The sequence below is a fragment of the Lissotriton helveticus genome, chromosome 3_1 (assembly GCF_964261635.1).
Source record: "Lissotriton helveticus chromosome 3_1, aLisHel1.1, whole genome shotgun sequence".
Classification (NCBI taxonomy): domain Eukaryota; kingdom Metazoa; phylum Chordata; class Amphibia; order Caudata; family Salamandridae; genus Lissotriton; species Lissotriton helveticus.
Genome location: NC_136061.1, coordinates 1,911,426,645 through 1,911,445,735, shown reverse-complemented (window position 1 = coordinate 1,911,445,735; position 19,091 = coordinate 1,911,426,645). Strand labels below are relative to the sequence as shown.

At 44.1% G+C, this 19,091-nt stretch overlaps 1 protein-coding gene across 20 annotated transcripts in view; it reads left to right on the top strand.

The window, feature by feature from the left end:
* The window catches only part of NAP1L4 (nucleosome assembly protein 1 like 4), a 1,123,813-nt gene that overhangs the window by 570,387 nt on the left and 534,335 nt on the right, over positions 1-19,091 (top strand). For all 20 annotated transcript variants that reach the window (XM_078682909.1, XM_078682913.1, XM_078682901.1 and 17 more), the window contains one exon: positions 11,083-11,154. In XM_078682909.1, the coding sequence (XP_078539035.1) occupies positions 11,083-11,154 (72 nt within the window). The remainder of the gene's footprint in view (positions 1-11,082; positions 11,155-19,091) is intronic.

Genomic DNA, 19,091 nt, shown 5'->3' with positions numbered 1-19,091 from the left:
TCTCCCTTCTCAATAGATCGCTAAATACGGGATATTTGCCGGCTGACCTTAAGGAGGCACGGGTCAGACCCCTATTGAAAAAACCGGGGTCGGATCCAGCAGTGTTAAAGAATTACAGACCCATCTCCCAGTTGCCCTTTCTCTCAAAAATCCTTGAGCAGCATGTTCTGCAGTCCCTGTCATGTTATCTGGAATCTTACCACCTACTCCATGATCGACAGGCAGGTTTTCGAGCCCATCACAGCACCGAGTTGGTGATGCTCTCGGTGCTGGACGAACTAAGAGGAAGGGCTGACTGTAAGAACGCGAGCGCCCTGATTTTGCTAGATCTATCAGCGGCGTTCGATACTGTCAGCCACACTTTACTCTTGATAGACTAAGGAACTTTGGGATTAAGGGCCTGGCCTTCCAATGGTTGGAATCCTTCCTTACAGGAAGAACCCAAAAGATACAACTGGGGGATGAAACATCTGAGTTGGGGACCTTAGAGTGTGGGGTACCGCAGGGGTCTGCCCTGTCCCCGCTTCTATTTAATCTCTACCTGCAACCAGTGATTGCTTCGTTGGCTGCGATGGACTGTAAAGTCTTTAACTATGCGGATGATACGCAGTTGCTGTTAAGCTTAAACGACACCACGGCTGCGCATCTCCAATCCCAGAACATCTTGAGGTTCACGGTGCAATGGATGACGGATAACCTTTTAAAAGTCAACCCTGACAAAACTGAGATCTTAGTTATCCCATCCACTTCTTCACCTTGGAGTGATCTCTACTGGCCTACGGAGTTGGGCCCTGTCCCAAAACCGAGCCTGGCCGTAAAAAGCTTGGGGATTAGGTTGGATGGTGACTTATCGATGGCTCCTCAGATCTCGTCGGTTGTGGGCAGCTGTACAAACATCATCCGGCAACTGCGGAAGCTATCCCCTATCCTCTCACAGCCCATGATGCGATCAATAGTGGCTGCTACTATCATCTCCAGAATCGATTATGGGAATGCTCTCTATCTTGGCCTACCAAAAACTCTCACTAATAGGCTTCAGGTTTTAATGAATGACGCTGCCCGATTGATCTTTAGACTTCCGAGGAGGTCTAAAGCCACTCCTTTACTACAAAGCCTACATTGGCTTCCAATCAAAGAAAGAGTGGAATTTAAGAGTTTGTGTACAGGTCATAAAGTAATTTATGGTAAGGCTCCAGCCTACATTAAAGAGCGCCTGCAGCTGTACTGTCCGGTGAGAACACTTCGGTCTTCGGACTCGCAGCTGTTGACCTGCCCGCGCTACAGGCTAGCGACGAAGGGTGGGAGAGCCTTTTCAGTGCTGGTTCCTCAGCTGTGGAACAGCTTGCCTGGAGGGCTGCGTGAGGAAGGAAACCTCCTAAAATTTAGAAAAAGTCTAAAAACGCTATTGTTCAGGAGAAGCCTGAGCATGGTTTAACTGAGTGCTGCTCTCTGCTTCTATTCGTTGTGTTATTGTCTTGTACCATCTTTCCTGGCGCTTAGAGACCTGCAGGTGATTAGGCGCGGTATAAAATTAAAATAACAATAACAATAACAATAATTCATTCATTAACAACTCGTTGCACTTTATTTCACATTTGCTGCTAAATTGCTTATTGATCATCCTACTACAGCTGAACTAAGTATGTATATGAGTGCTGGATAATCTGGGTCTGTGTTTATATTGCTTTTTCTTAAACCAGGTTGTAAACTGAATTTGCTCTTTGCTGTTTGTAATGGTTTTAATTAATCAACAAAATAAACTTTACTTTACTTTACATATGTGCTACAAAGTAGTCTAAGGAAAGTTATTTTTTTTCTCATGCTTTAAAAGTCTTAACATGTGAAAAACCTTCCCTCTGGCGGATTCTATATGATCATGTTGGGTTCCTCACCCTTCCTTCTGACTTACAGAGTCCTATAAGACCTATATTGTTGAAGAAGTGTTCCACGTCCCTTGAACACAGTGGAAAATTAGTCTTAACTTTTAGGACTATAGTGAAGATTCCTACAATGCAGAACCAGGACTACAAGTCTTAACCATTCTTAACCAATAGACTCCTACATCTATCTGCCTGGGCACAGAGGCCAGTGTGTGTGTTAGCTTACACCACCTGTTCATTATTAGCGGAAAGTCAAGCATCATGTCAAACGTTATTCTGACATCTGTTACCTCAGGCACACTCTGGTGGTGAATCTTCTACTGTTTAGAAATTCTTTCATAAAGGAAATGTTCAGTTTTTTGGAGATCGGTGGTGTCCCTTGACAAAGGAAAGTTGTCTGTCAAAAAGTTTTTCTCAGCAAGAGTTCTTACCAGAGAGAAACCTAATCGCATGGTAGTCAAGTTTGCAAAGGTTCCAGAATGACAGGAACTAATTTCACCAATGGCAAGATTGCAGAAAATGCCTTATCAGCTTTGAGTGGGCCGGGACAAAAGCTAGAGAGAAAACCACAGATCAACAGCTGCCACTTAAGAGCGATGTACAGATTGCTTTTCCACAGGCTGGTGGGTGAGTCACCTTTTCTAAAACTGCAAAGAAATGTTCAATAAGGGCTGGGTTCTTCAGCCAGTACAAATATTTTAATTTATCCTTTTTTGAAACTCACACCACAAACCTCCCTTGGCCCTGTCCTCTCATTTAGGTTTTACTCAAAAGGCAACCTGATGTGTTGATTTGGAAAGTCTCTAAATTAATTGGGAGAGCACCAATACAGAAGACAGAGGGTCATCACTCTGCCTTCCTTAGTAACGTACTTCTCATTAAAAAAGTCAATCAAAATGCAGCCAGTGATGAACCTGTGTCAGTTCAACAAATCAGTGCACTGCAGGAAACTAAAGACAGAGTGTATCCTTCTTCTACTCAGGAGTATTTCTGGTCCACTCTTTCATCCTTAGTGAAAATATTTACACTTTGTCAAAAAAGGGAAGGCTGTGCAGAAACGATCCATCTCCAGATGGATTGTATTAGGCATTACGATCTATTGTACATTGGCCAATAAACAACTCCCTGAGGGTTTGCATGCTCATTCCACCAGCAAAGGCTACAACCACTGCTTTACCATGCAGAGTTCTGGTCCAGGACACCTCTAGTCAGCAACTTGGGCCTCACTGCACGCATTCACCAAATACTACCGCCTGGACAATCTGGTAAGTTGGAACGTTGGAATTTTGCTTGTTCGGTCCTGCAGGACTTCCTAGTGTAGGTCAAGTTTGCAGACCCACTTCCGGGCAGGTATTGCTTGGGTATCTATTCTGTGGTAGAGAATCTGCAGCTAGAAGTCTCTATCAGATGAACAAGTTACATACCTTTGGTAACACCTCTCTGGTCGAGTATATCTAGCCGCAGACACCTTATCCTCCCAGCTCTGCAAATTAATTTATAGGGCTACTCCCTTTTAGGGCCCTAGTTCCAAACACCAGTGGGCAGTGTTGTTTGAGGTCCTCGCTCCTGTCCCGGAAAGTCACAAAAAATAACTGCCATTTTATATAAACGACTTCAACATCTGCCTTCTTGCTGTGAATCAAAAAGTGAATCAGATTATTTATTGAACTTTCATTGGCTGAAACAAAGTTTGAATTTAGTTTCTCCAACATTTGACCAAAATACTCCTTATTCTAATGCTGAAATTTTAAGAAAAATTGATTTTGCATAGCTGCAGCTCATGCTGCATAAGTGAAAACTGCATTCTTCATTTACCTTACACTCCCCATGATTGCATTTTTGTGAAAATACATATCTTCAAAACCATGTATTGAAATTGTACTATTATTTTACCTACCCAAAACACGATACATTATGCCTACCTGCAAGTTCTGACCTTTGGCTGCGGGAAGTTAGATACATGATCAGCCTATGATTTGTCTTGTCTGGGCCAATACACATCAATAGCTTTTGTAGCATACACTATAGTGTGCTAATTAAAAGATCTGGATTTTGATCTAGGCTACAGTTTAATCTTGTGCAGAGGCCAATAAGGAAATGTTCTTGCTTGAACTGGGAGTAAATATTGCCAGTCCAACAGAACTGCTCAAATAGATACCCTTTAGATTTCCAGCTTTGTCAAGAAATAGAACGAATGTCCATCAGTGTACTTTCATACTCAAAATAGTTCTCTGGGATCTCACACATGAACAGGATTATTCAAATGTTCATGACAATAAAGATTCCCATGATAGTGAGCTAACTTTAAAAGTAAGTTCACTGTCCGTCTTTACCATCTTTCAGAGTTCATGATACAAAATCACAAAACGCAAATTAGTACTCCTGGTGATTCAACAAAATCAGGACCATAATTTGTTTGTGTAGCTTGGAGAGCCCTTATGATTTTAGCCCTATACCTGCAGAAATTCACACAACACTGGGACCGTACCCTTAGATGGAGAGGGTGTTTGGTGGGAAGTGTCTTGCAATGGGACCTAGGAAATATCAGGCTGAGAATAAAAGAAGTGCAGTTAGTATTATGTACAAGCAAATTGGTCTCTCTCACATCTTAGAATATTTGATAAATACCATATGGAAGAAAGGTGCTTGCATATATAATTATCTGGGATACTGCATGACATTGTATAAATAGCCAATCATGTCAGTTGTAGAGCACTTGCTGAATTCAGTGTGCACTGTTTCATTTCTGGGTGGAAAGTATACTTTCAGTTCTCTCTTTTTGTCTTTTTTAAGTAACTTTTACAGCCTACCATGTTTAAGTCTTGCAGTCTAGTGCTTAAATTGCATTATTATTATTTGTATATGTTTCATACTGTTCTGTCTTTGGATCAATTTTATTCATTTTGTGTCTGTTTTCTGAAAATAAGAGCCTCAACATATGTGTTAGCGGTACTAAAATGCCCATTTCCTTTGTAGTCCTGGCAGTAGCTTTTCTTTAATAAACGTACTGTTCCTTTATGGTTAAGAGTGTGTTTTGTATTGCTTTGAATCCTTTCAGAGAGTACAATGTAATCTGGTTTGAAACTCTCATAAAGTCTTTTTGGATTTCCTACCTACAGCATATTGGCTAAAAGCTGTAGGTTGTACTGGCTTCTCTGAATGGTAAGAAATATTCTGTTCAGGGTGTGTCCCAATCAATATATATTAGCATACATTCCCTGTTGCAAAAAATGATCATTGTCATCAAAGTTGCGTATTCAGATAAAATGTTATTTCTAAACCGTCAAACATCTACTGTATAAAACAATTGTGTGGCATTTGGGACGGGAATATCACTTTGCTTGGTAGTACAGACATGGCCCTTACCCTGAGGAACCCCATCTAAAGGTTATATGGTATCCTGACTGTTTTTGGCCTAGCACACATGAGAATCCTGCATTGAAAACAAAAGAGGATCCAAGCAGTTCTGAGGAAGACCTCAAGCATTTAGTTTACTTCAACTATGGAGGTCGAAATGCATTCAATGATGTGACGAGTCGGATTGACCCAATCGAAGTAAGAGGTTTTTCCAAAGAAGACGTACTGAGAGACTTTTAATGGATGTTGTAGGCTTCCAACCACCCTTAGGGAATTAGTAGATTATATAAGAAAATCGCCACTTTATTGATGAACTTTGGTTCTTCTATGTTTTCAAAATGATAAAATCGAGTGCTGGGATTCAAATATGGGCTTAAAAGGGCGTTATGGAAATGTCCTCCATATATATTTATACATTGCAATTAACTTTAAAAGTTTATTTCAACACATGTTTTTACTGAAAAATATAATGTTAGTATGACATTTTGAAATTATATACTGCCCTTAAAAAACAGGTTCACACACCAGTTTATTGTTGAGAATGAACGTTTTTGTAATGTTCTCTTGGAGATGCAATGCGTTTGGAGACTGCTTCATCACAACCTCCTGTGAGGGCCCTCACCCTCAACAAATACTTATTGTTCTCTGCTGACGAAGCAGGTACTTTTGAACGTGAACAACTTCAAACTGGTTCTGGAAGACAGATCCTGGAATCCGCAATCCCCTGTCTGGAAAACTATTAGGAAGAGTGAAACAGTCTATCCTACCGGATTCCATTTCCAGTTCTTTATGACTAAGGAAGGAAGTGCACGGCAAAGTGCACACTATTCTTGGTGTTCTTGACGGCCAGTCTCCCAGAGGTGAGGAAACATCAGCTGTGGGTCTGTTTGGTGCTTGGGAGCCTCTCTGATAAGCTTGAGAATGGGAACGAGTGCCTGACTCAGCAAGGAGATTTGACTGCCTTGGAAACAAATCAGGAAAATTGCTGGCCTGACTGAAAAGTGTCCCCAGATACCCAAAGCTCTGGATGGCCATAGGCCTGATCTTTTCCTTCCTAAAATGGTACTGCTGCTCTTGTCCAAATTGGTATATCTCTAGATGTCAATGCAGGATAAAGAAATGTTTGGCTGTTTGGGGGAATAAGTTTTATTCCAACAGAGCCCTGCTAGCATGCGTCCATCTTTCTTGGCGTTTGGTCATACCCCAGAGTTCTAAATCTCGAACTCCCATGCTGCCTCCTTGAGAAACCTTTGACTACTCACTGTCACTTCCTTGAGAGTCTGGTATAGAAAGGGTGTTCTAGACACCCAGTTTGCAGTGCCATAGTAGGTCAGGACCCTGGACTTATGTTGTAAAAAGCTCCCACTACGAAGGTTGATGTCCTAATAACACCTGCTTGCCTTGCCTCATGGCCCCAAACAACTTCTGACATTCTCATAAAATTATCAAAATGTCAAATAATGCACCATATCTTGTACAACGCACCTACACCACCCGTAACATACAATAATGTTTATAACCAAGCTGAGTATGAACCATGGACCAAGCCTATAAAACCCATTGAGACTGGCTCCAAAAGTAGCAATCCGCACTGAATTATATTGTTCCCTGCACATCCAATAGGAGCTAACACCTATCATAGAAAAAATTAAATAAACTCCAAGGGTTTGGGAAGACGAGAACCCCCAGCACCCTGGCTATGCGCCCATTCCACCCAGATGACATTGAACTCCATTAAGAGTGGGAGGAACCAGTGCCTCCTCACAGGTTGTTCTAATTGGCACAGCAACAGAAAACGTTGTTTATCTTGGATATGTTAATTTCTACAAAACAAATGCAAGGTATACTTTTACCTATTCCAATTCTTGCTAAACTTCCATTCCCAACGAAGCACCCACATTTCGTGTTGAGTATACCAAATTTGTTTGGTTTTATTTCTGTTTCTTATCTCCCTATTTTCCCCTTTTAGACAAATAAATCCCCAGATAATCAAGTGTGCGCTATGTCATCTTGATACAACTAGCGAATGTGGTGAATGAAGTAGCAAATGCATTGAGCTTAGAGTAGGAAGCATGCACTTGAGAGAATAGGAGAGTCTCAGAAGCTGTAAACGGTAATAACCCTGAAATACCATAACTAGTCTGATTCAGAATGCAACATTTCAAAGCTTTCGTAGCAGACAGTCGTAACTCGGAATTCAGACTACAGTGATTCCTTTTTCCTGGTATGGGACATTTGCCAGGAGTCTTCCAATTGATTTCCAAATTTTTGCCCAGGATTAAGGGTGAGCTGCGAAATAATCCCAATAACTCCTTTGGGGGGTCTAATCAGACATTCTAAACAAACTCGTTGATAATGAAATCTTGCATGTTGACAATACATACACACTCATCGCGACTCAGGTCATTATTGATTCTTGGATCATAAGCCAGGTTAAATAATTATGAAATTGTGAGAGCATGATTCTTGATGTCGAAATTTTTAACATTATAGACATTTGTCACCAACGGAGAGAATTATATTTTTTAGAGCCAAAAGTAGGCTTCAGGAAAAGTCCTGCTATCATCTCATCAGGTACATCAGATAGGCATCTTAAACAATTTATAACTATTCATAGACTCTCTCAGCATTACTTGTCTCTATGGGAAAAATCGTTGCACGCATTGGCTGTGTTAACGCCTGTATTTAAAGACTAGACCAGTTGATATTAAGAGAACAAAACCGTTTTTGGACTCATTTCATCAGGTTTTGAAAAATCCTGTAATATGCAAATAAGGAGCTCATGGCTGACAGCAGCACTGCAGACCGACCCTAGAAACAATAGCCTGAGCAGAGGCCAAAATTGTTACTAAGCATAAGTCTCATGCCTTACCATTTCTAGGTTTTTAGATCTCGCCTGTCGATGCGCATGCGCATCGAGCTTGCGAGACTATTGGGGCTTATCCACTCTTTAACCAACTTGCAAGGAATCGTGGCGATTCCTTGCAGTGCACGAGAAATTTAAGCTCAATGCGCATGCGCATTGAGCTTAAAAGCGCGTGCACATGCCCCCAGCCGCCTGCCTTGCCTACTCTCTCTCTCACAGCCTCCCCAGCTCCGCCCCCTCACTTCTTGATTGCACGGCCGGTAGGCCGTGCCTCCCCTACTCTCCTCCCCCCTCCTCCTCCTACTCTCGTGTCGCACCTCTCCCCTCTCCCCGCTCCGCCCCCTCCCCTGCCCGCCGTGTTACGGTCTTTGCAACTCCCCAGCCATATGTTGCTTTGTTTTCGCTGCTTTACACGATAAGATCAAAGAGCTGTGAATAACGCGAAGAAAAACGCGTCGTGTTCCCATAGTAACGTTTTCCGGATTGGACGTTTTTCCGCCAATCAAAAAGCATATTAGACCTCCACCAACGCTTGTATAAAGGCGGAAGAAGTCGCTGAACTGCGCCCTTCTTCGCAAATATAAACAATGTGGACAATATGACCTTTAAAACATTCAATGATATGGGTAATAAATTTTTGTTGTTGTGTCGCCCCACATCCGCCTCTCACCGCACCGACGCCACCTCGCCTCAGACGGCCCCCTCCCTCCTCCCCCCCCCCCTCTCTTTCTCGCACACTTCTTTCGCCCTTTAGCCTCCCTCCTCTCTCGCGCACACTCCACCCCGCCGGAGCCTCGCATCACTCTGCAGTCTCTGCCTCGCGCCCGCCATTGCCCCCTCCCCTTCAATCTCTCTCGCGCACAATCCACCCCGCCGGAGCCTCGCATCACTCTGCAGTCTCTGCCTCGCGCCCGCCATTGCCCCCTCCCCTTCAAGGGGACTGACCACGTGCTCTCATTATCTCACCTCCCTTTATAATTAATTTACGGTCTTTGCAACTCCCCAGCCATATGTTGCTTTGTTTTCGCTGCTTCTTTGTTGTTGTGTCGCCCCACATCCGCCTCTCACCGCACCGACGCCACCTCGCCTCAGACGGCCCCCTCCCTCCTCCCCCCCCTCTCTTTCTCGCACACTTCTTTCGCCTCCCTTTGAACTTCTCCCAGCTCAATTACTCTCCCCCTAATTTCCCATCCCTTCCCTTTACAGCTCTTTTTTGCTCTCCCTCACAAATTCCCCCTCCTTTCCAATTCCAACAGATCACCCCTCCCAATACTGTTCGTCACTGGGCTATAAGTGGGATGCAAAGGTGTTTGGGGGAGGGGGTCTCCAAAAGGTTTTTGGCCTATTTAATTTATTTCCATAGTATGTGCCACCCAACATGACTTTTGGTTCCTCTCCCAGCTTTCCTTTATTGCATCCAGTTATAGAACACAAAAATTGACGTGCACCAAAAACCTAACAGGACTATTGCAATTTATTTATTTATGTGTTTTTAACATAGCGCGCACTTTACCCAGAGTTGTCAGAGCGCTTTAGACTAGAGCGAAGTAAATTACATAAGGAAAAAGTGACATGGTAGTAGACAACACTACTTATATGTACAGCAGTTACTCGTGACGTGAGTTACAGATTAACAAATTACATATTCACTCAAGATTACATATTAAGTAAAATTGGAGCGATCAAGGCTGCACAGCTACATAATATATATTTAAAAAATTGAGACAGAGGGTCCTAGTAGCTCTCCTGAGTGTCATGTAACAATAGGGGTCATGACCTGAAATGAGGGGGTATGTGCCAGGTGGGGAGTTTGGCTTTCTCAATGGTCGTTTGCTGTTGAGTAACAGCAATGATTTCGTTGGCAGTAATTAATATCAAAAAAATTTCAATTCCACCACACCCACATCCACCACACCCACATCCACCACATCCACCACCACATCCACCTCCACATCCACCACCACAACAACCACCGCATCCACCACCACAACCACCATGACATCCACCACCACATGCACCACCGCATCCACCACCACCACCGCATCCACCACCACAACCATCACCTCCACATCCACCATGACATCCACCACCACATCCACCGCATCCACCACCACCACCGCATCCACCACCACATCCACCACATCCACCACATCCACCATCACCTCCACATCCACCACCACATCCACCACCAGGTGCAAATGCAATGTTCTTGGATTTTCGTCACAATAAAATACACTGAACATAATCTTCACAAAATTAATTTACAAACGTTTAAGCTATTGCCATTATAAATTACAATAAATTTTATTTAAGTATTAATTATGTACAAAATTAAAAGCCATTGTTATTTGCAATATCAATACATCTAAGTCACGTAAAGACAACACACATTGCATTACAAATGCTATAGGTGTCACATTTGCGAAAGTTCAAACTATTGACATTGTAACTGACAAAGCTATTACTTTTGCTATTTTCAAAACCAACACATAAATAAAAAAAGTGTCATTTACAATACCAATTGTTCAAACTTTCCTAATGCGAGACCTATTGCATTTCCAATGCTTGTTATGCATTGTTTCTTTGTTATCCACATTATTAATGGATTACCACAAAACTATATTTTGTCTCAGATCCTTCCTTTCAACAGGTACTAAGTTTGTTAACAAGGAGCATCCTTCATCATCCCACAATTTCTGTGCAAACTGGAATTGTTTGTAGAAATGCACTCATTCTCATTGAACCAGACTCCGGCCCACAAAGTCACTGAACATTTGTTTGTTGTATAATGTTACTGTTTTTGGCTCCAACTGTAACCACTCAGATGGTTGTGCGTGTGGTACCCCCAAATTGAGAGCCATAATTTGCAAATGGTCCACCTTATGCAAATTTTGTAAAGTGTTGTAAATCGTATTATCAGCATCTGTTAGTGTTGTAAATACTAATGTTTGAACAGTTGGGATCCTTTCTTATTTTAAGGAATACGATGAACCAATTTTGAAGCACTTACAAGACATTAAAGTGAAGTTCTCCGACCCGGGGCAACCTATGGTGAGTTAAAGTGCAAGATATATTTTATGCTATTTTGGTTTAATTGTTTATCTCTAAAGAGTTGTATTGGGGACTTGTCAAACAAGCATTGGCATAGCCAATAGGTCTAGCTTTTGGGTACTTATAAGTATTTAGTTATGCAGCACAATATCCTTGGTGCAACAACATCAACTGTTGCTTGGCTAAACACTTATAAGGTCCCAAAGGCAAGACCTATTGGCTATGCCAATGCTTATATCCTGTTGCTCCCCTCTCACTTTTGAGTGGACTAAGTAAATTACTCCTTTGTGGTTTAACAGGATCTCCAATTGGTTGCTCCTCTGTCACTCCTAAGTGAGCTCCTTGTAATAACTGTTTATGGGCAGAGGCTGTTGCTTGGGGGGTGGGGGGTGGGGGAGTGTAGCTTAAGGGCTAGAGCGGCCAACTTTAAAGTTGGTAAACCAGGTTCGAGCTTGGCGGGGACACTCAAACATTCTGTGAATCTGGGCAAATCACTTAATCTCCCTGTGCCTAAAAATGAATGTCTCCCTCTTTAATGCAACTGTTGCTTATGTAAAGCGCTCTGATACCTACGGGTCAAGTTCGAGCTACATAAAACTAAAATAAAAAAAAATAAAAACTAGGCTCACAAATAATGACAAGAAAAACGAGACCACAAACAGAATGACACCTAATGTACGTGTGTATAACAATGTTTGTAATAGAGTGAAACAGACTATTAATTTGCCTACACGAAATTAACACCCACATGGTATCTGGCAATATGGGATTGCCAGTTCTAACACAATCCTCGTGAGGAGATTTACCACTACTGCATGAAAACATCATGATTAACTATAACTGCTATACCTGAATAAATCATTACCAGTGGGATCCTGAAGAGTACAGTGCTACCTGTTAGAAAGTGCCTCATAACGGGTAGTGAGCACTAAATAAGTACCAGTGCGTGTGCCCCTGCCACATTCACTGTAGAAGCAAGGCAGTCAGATTTGCTTTGTAGAGGACATGACGCACTTTGAAAGGCTTCTGGCGGGAACAGGAGACAATGCAGTTCTTTAAGGTAAGAGACGTCTGCCTGAACTTTCTTTAGTAGGTGATTACCCCAGTCATTATGTACAGCTTTGATTGGTGTTAATGAGGACTCTGGGAATCCAGTCGGTAGTTTGTTGCTTCGGTCGATGTGTGAATAGGCCCTGGACTATGATCCCCAGGTTGGAGGAGGTAGGAATTTGAACAGTAATGTAATCTAGAGCCATTTCATCTCTTAAGAAATTTACATGGAAGAAATTTACATGGAACACAATGCATGTTAAAAGCCTCAAGTGCACTGTGGCGCCAGCTGGAGACAATATGCACACGTGAAATACTGACGTGGTGCACATGCAGAGAGGTATGAGAAGTGTGGCAGTAACTAAGAAGTGGCTTGTGTTGAAGACACACATCACAATAAAGAGACAACTATGTAGAGGAAACTGTCACTCTTGCACATCAAGAAACCAGCTTTACGCCAGCAGGGATTACAGAACCTTTGAATGTCATTACTGAGCAACCACTTCCAGCCCTTACCCCCAAACAAACTGAATCCAAAACACTTGCCAAACAGACGGTTAGGGTAGCATTCCGACAGCAGATGCATTCACTTACTGAAGTGCAGGCTGCTCTTGGCCATGGACACAAATGTAAAATCAGACAATTAGTATAGAAGCACAGATGTAGTTGAACACGCCTTATAATCAGCCGCGGAGGTATCTTTTAAAAAATATGTAGAAGCTTCATATTCTGAGTTAAACAGTTCAATATTATATCTGTTCTCGAAACTCACCAAAGACAGAGGCAGAATGCACAGATAGCGGGTGCAGCGGGGAGGGAGGCGGAGGGAGTTGTGTATGATCCCGCGGCACGCAAAAGCAGTTAATAAGCCATGACGGCTCGTAAAGGAGATAAGAAAGGCAGGGGGCAGATAGGAGGCTCTGAGGGAGAGCGACGTAAGGCCATTTGGTTGCTTTTTGCGTGTGCACGCCTCGTGCACTGTAGCTCTATGCCAGCGATGCCAGCGGTAGCACTCTGAAATCCCCCTTACTGAATGTCTCTCTAGTAGCGCATGCGCGCTGGCTCAGCAAGACCTAAAAAGCGAAAAGGACACCGTTCAATGAAGGTGAGAGATTTCAGAGTGATAAAAATAAGTGATTCTCAGAAACTGCAGAAATGCGGTTGTTCCCTGTTTTTAGGTTTAGATGAAAAGCTGACCTCTGTTTGTGGAGCACATCTTCAACACCAGTGCTGCTATAAATCTGCCCATCTCATTTTATGTTCTTCTGACGGTATTGTTACGTATTGGATTCGAACAGTGCTATAGATGATGAGCTAGAAAAATGACTAATCCTTATTGCTGTTTTTCAAGTAAAAGTATATATTTAGCTTGTTATCTGAAAAATGACAAAAGTATTTTAGCATTTCAGAATCGGGATTGTAGCTCTGTATTACTGAAACCTGGAATAAGCAAAGCTTCATTTAATCTATTCTCATAGCTTTTCATATGGCCAGTTCACACTTTGGGTACATGCCAGGAAGACTGTTCTGTACCATCCCTTTAGACTGTTTGCAAAGAATGAAACAGGCAGATGAGACCACAATAAGCTGTCAGTTCTTCACTATGATGGTGACGGAACGTCGTAACAGTACATAGCTGCCTCTCTGACCTGTTTGCAAAGTGTGAAAATGCTAGCAAGACATCTGTGATCTATCTCCTTTTCCATCACCATGAGATTGAAAGACGACCATGACAGCTGATAGCTGTCCTGATGTCCAGGTGATATTTTGCTATGAGCTGGCCTGTCACACTTTTTTCCTTTTTAGGTCTCGACTACGCAGCGGGCATGCGCTGTATAGGAGGACCTTTAGCCGTCCTCGGGTCATTTTCAAGCACACACTCGTGCTTGTGGCGGCATCCACCTTGCGGGAAGGGGTGCGCCACAAGCACGAGTGCAGTGCTTAAAAATGAGCAGACTGCGCACGCACCACTCTCTCTCGCGCGCGCTCCGCTTCCACTTCCCTCTCTCCTAGTGCTGTTCCCTTGCACTGGTCACAGTTTTAGCCCCGTTGCGTCCCATACAGCCACACACCTGCTATCAAACACCCAGCCATCCATCTCGTATTTCTTCCCATGCCACTGGTGTCACTGATAGCCGCTTCCTCGTCTTCCTTGACACTGTTATTGGTGCACCTTTCCCCTTCAATGTCCCTTTCCGTGCCCTTGGCACTGGTGCCACAGCCATCGTAACTCATCTCTCTTGTGCCCTTTATTGGTCCACTTGCTCCTGTTCCTTGACCCTCTGGTACTGGTGCCACTGTCAGCCAGGACCGTCTTCCTGTGCTCCTAGTATCTGAGTGAAGAGGATATAATGCTTTGACGGATCAAAAGACTTGGCATTTTCAGGACGAACGCCTCCGCCTCTCTTTCTTTTCCACTCGCATCTTCTCCGTCCTCCTTTCATTGCACAGTCTCTCCCATGTGTTTATCCTCCCTTCTCCATTATTCTTTCGGGCTCGCTTTCTTCCGTCCTCTATTCTTCGCGCACACGCACGCACACACACAAAACACCACAGTCCCGCCGACCTCCTTCCCGCCACCCCAGCAGTGCCCCAGGCTCAGCACCTGGGTGAACAGCCACATTGGAGATGTGGCCGTCTCAGTAGACCTGTGGGTTCTCAGCCCATCCCCTCTCATCGGAGCACACGTAGCAACCTCCCACCATCTCCTTCATCCTTCCATCGGGCTGCTCGGTGCCTTCCTTCTTCAGCCGGGCCACAGGGCCCCGAGCTGGCCATCATCGTCGTGTGTGCGGACAATGAAGATGCGGAGCCAGGCTCCCCCTTCTCAAGGAGCTGCCTGTGTTCAGTAATCATGGCTGCAGCATGAAATGGCAAATTATGCAGCACGTTTTGTTATCACTTCATTATTTTTTACTGTTTTTAAATGTGGGTATACTGTCAGGCAAAAATGTAACTTCATTACTGCCTGTTTGACAACCAAATACTAGTGAACCTATGCAACAGGGTCTTCCACTGCACGTGAACACGTTGCCATGTTTTTAGTAATTTGTGATCAGTTTGAGCTAGAAACACTTGTTTTGCTAACATCTGCAGATAATGCAGAAGATGGATTAAGTGGCCAATGCGGCAAATACATGTTTATCGGGGTGGGGGGCAAGGGGGAAGGGGGACGCACGTCCAAGTAATCCCATTTTTCAAGTGGCCCTCACAATAAGCAGGGAAAATTGAAGAATACTGGATGTCTCTAATAAGTTGAGTGTGGCACTGTGCAGATTCATCCAGCATTTTCATGTTGCTGTAAATAATCATTTCAAAATGCAAGATCCATCAGAACATTGACCACACTCCCAAAAACTGTCAGATCCTATGAAGTTGAGCATTTACAATCAAGCAATAGGTCTCGCCTTTGGGACCTTATAAGTATTTAGTTATGCAGCACAATATCCTTGGTGCAACAACATCAACTGTTGCATGGCTAAACACTTATAATTTCCCAAAGGCGAGACCTATTGGCTATGCCAATGTTTGTTCTTAAGGATGTAGGAGTGCTGGGACTGCTATCACTCTTGCCGGTTAAGTTTGCGGTCTTTGCAAATGTGAAAATAACAGAGGACCAGGTGGTAATTGTTCGTGAGCCATATGCCATCGGACAGCTAACACCCCTAACCACCCTCATCAGACAGCCACACACTCGTCAAACGCCCACACAACGAGACATCCACTCTCCCATTCTAAACCACACAACGTCTGTTATACACCTAGACTACCACCATCATACAGCCACACACCTGCTATCAAACACCCACCATTAGATGCAATCAAACCATCTCTATAAACCTAAATACCCACTATCATACACTGTCACACCCATCATCATAGATTCTTACAGCCACCTTCTACGTCCCAACTACCATTATACGTGCACACAGCCACTATAATAAATCCACTCATTTACCAGACACTGACTGATATGACCACAAATCCACCATAATACACCCACATTATACGACCACACACCAAGCAACGAACAAGGCACTGCAAGAAAAAAAAAATTTTTTTATTTTAAATGAACGTGCAAGTACAGTACTTCATGAATGCCATCAATAAGCGCACATGAATGACCATAAGGTTTAGCATTGATCATTATTCTTGTTACATATCATGAAGAACCGTATACAAGTGAAGTGCAACAATAGATGTGTAGCATCTGGGTTTAAAAAGGGTTTATCTAATAAAGACTTAAAGCCGAAGATTCCTTATCTTAGAATTATTCACAGGTATCTAACTGGATCCGGATATTTTAGTGAGCAGTACCCCTGAACGCCGGTAGGTAGTATGGTGTTGTCTGCATCGTCTACACCAGCAGTGAAGTTCGCAGTGACTATATAGGCGCCACACCAGCGTGTTGAAGTCTGATCCAGAGAGAGCTACCCCCGTCATTTTTTGACTGTCTTTTTATGACTGTTTGTTGAAGTTTTTTGAGACTCTTCTCCTGGTTTGGCAGGGATGTCAAAGAGGAAGGATCGGTTCAAGCGCTGTGGTGCCTGTAACCGACAAATATTGGCGACTGATTCGCACCTAGTCTGTCTCTGGTGTCTTGAGAGTGACTAGGATGCTAAGCCCTGCGTTGAATGTTGCACCATGCACCCCAGGGCCTTGAGGGAGAGCTCCCTAAAGCTCCTTGTAGCTCGACGTGCGACTCCGCAACTGTCTCGACCCGGTCAAGAAAAACGTACCGGTATTGGTCTCTGAGCCATCGACCTTAATTGCAGTCAAAGTCATCCTATACCAGTTAATCCCACAAGATGAAGAAGAGCAAAAAGTTGACGATGTCTTCAACTTTACCCCACCCGTCGAAGTCATCTAACGAGACATAGGAGCAGCGTCACTCAAGACCTGGCTTTGCGTTTGAGCCTGCGCTTGGGCCGGCTCCGTGCCTCCAAGTTTTCGGAAGTCTAAGTGACCCCACCCAACTCCGAGAATTTTATGAGGCCGTGCACCTCATAATCAAGCGCCTTTGGATTCATGAGAAACCCCTACTGGATCCCTGCCGGCAGGTCAGTCCTTAGCGTCTGTCAGGCCCCTTGGATCCACAGATGATCCGGACCGGTCACGCCACCTCAACCTTCCCTGATGCCGGCCCCACTGCAGACGCTCCTGGTGCTGCTGGCGCCCTCAGGTGGCGCCATCCCCATTCTTAACTCCTACACAGAGCCGGAGTGCCATTGTCTGATGCTGACTGCAGCGCTGACTTCAGCCATTCCCTCCAGGCCAGATCCTGAGTACTATACATATGGGCTAGGACTTGGGGAAGATTGGGATGAGCCACTGGACCCTTAAGAATACCAGCCCCAATATGGACTGGTTTGAGGATTTGGCAGATACCAGTAGTCTGGACACCTCTTCAGATACTGGCTTAGTCTCTTCCTATTGTGACTTTAGAGAAGGAAGGGAGTCATCCCTTCAGAACCTCTTCTCCTATTTAATGTAGCCCTCATAGACGTCTTGCTCAGGGTGTGGTCCAAGCACTGCATAGGGGATACTGTGAAAAGGACAATTGCCTGCCGCTATCGTCCAGCCCCAGGGGACCCCTCTTTCCTCACCCAACACCCCACCCTGGAGAGCTTGGTGGTACAAGCCTCCACTTCCTGAGTATATCCTTGCACATCCAGACAACCGATTCGGATAGGGAATCCATTAGGCTGGACACTTTGGGCAAGAAAAGTGTTTCTTCCGCCACCCTGGCATTGCAGTCTGTGAACACTGCATACTTTTTGAGCCATTACTACCATTCTTTTTGGGATTCAGATGCACAGTTGCTGGTTATGGTCCCTGAGAAGGCGCGGACCATACTCTCCTATGCTATGGCTGGTGGGGGAGGCACAGCTAAGTTCAATTCCGGTGTGGGTTGGACATTACTGATACGCTTGGTAGAGGGGTTTCTTCGTCGGTTACTTTACGGCGCCATACCTGGTGAGGGCAACTGGCTTTTAAGAGGATGTCAAAGCATCGCTTCTGAACATCCCCTTTGATGATTACCTTTTTTTCGGAGACAAGGTGGATCAGTGCCAGAGCAGGTCCACCTTGGTACAGTAATGCAAAATCTACTGATGGATCATGCTCTGTATCAAAATCTGCTATACAATGGCCAAGAAGCACCCCCTGAAGGTTTGCATGCTCATTCCACCAGAGCCAAGGCTGCAAGCACTGCAATAGCACCAGAGTACTGGCCCTGGACATCTGCTCGGCAGGAACTTGGGCATCTCTGCTCATGTTTACCAAGCCATTATCAAAAATGGGGTGACCCTATCTGGTTGTGGACCTGGGTTACGTGTAGTATCAAAGACAATGGTCCAAACCTAGTGATCACAATTCAACTTAATGCATACTTGTAATCAATATTTATACAATTTAGTGAGCCTTTAAACTATTGGCTCTGTGGTCTCAATCCGTTCATTAGTTATTCTGGAAGAAAAAGATGCAACAACCTGACAGGAAACATTTAGATGACCAGAAGGAGTTTTAATGAATCACTCCATCATAGAACTCAATTATATACATTTTACTCATACATACGTGGCTGCAGATGTTACCCAGCGTCTTTGTGGTTCATGGAGCCAGCGGGCGGGCCAGTCCACCCTTTTCCACCCTGTCACTGCCTTCAAATGTTACTAGTCTGACTTTTCAGGCCCATCATCAGCCAGTCGGAGGCAGAATTCGCTATCACTTCGTCCACTGTCAGTCCATCACTTCGGACAGGTAGGTTCTGCAAGCAAATAGTCCGAAGGGGCTACTCCCTCCCCTTCAAGACCATCCCTCCCTCCATGCCATCTTCTTATGGTTGCATGTCAGAGGATTATTTGATACTTCTTTGCAAGGAAGTA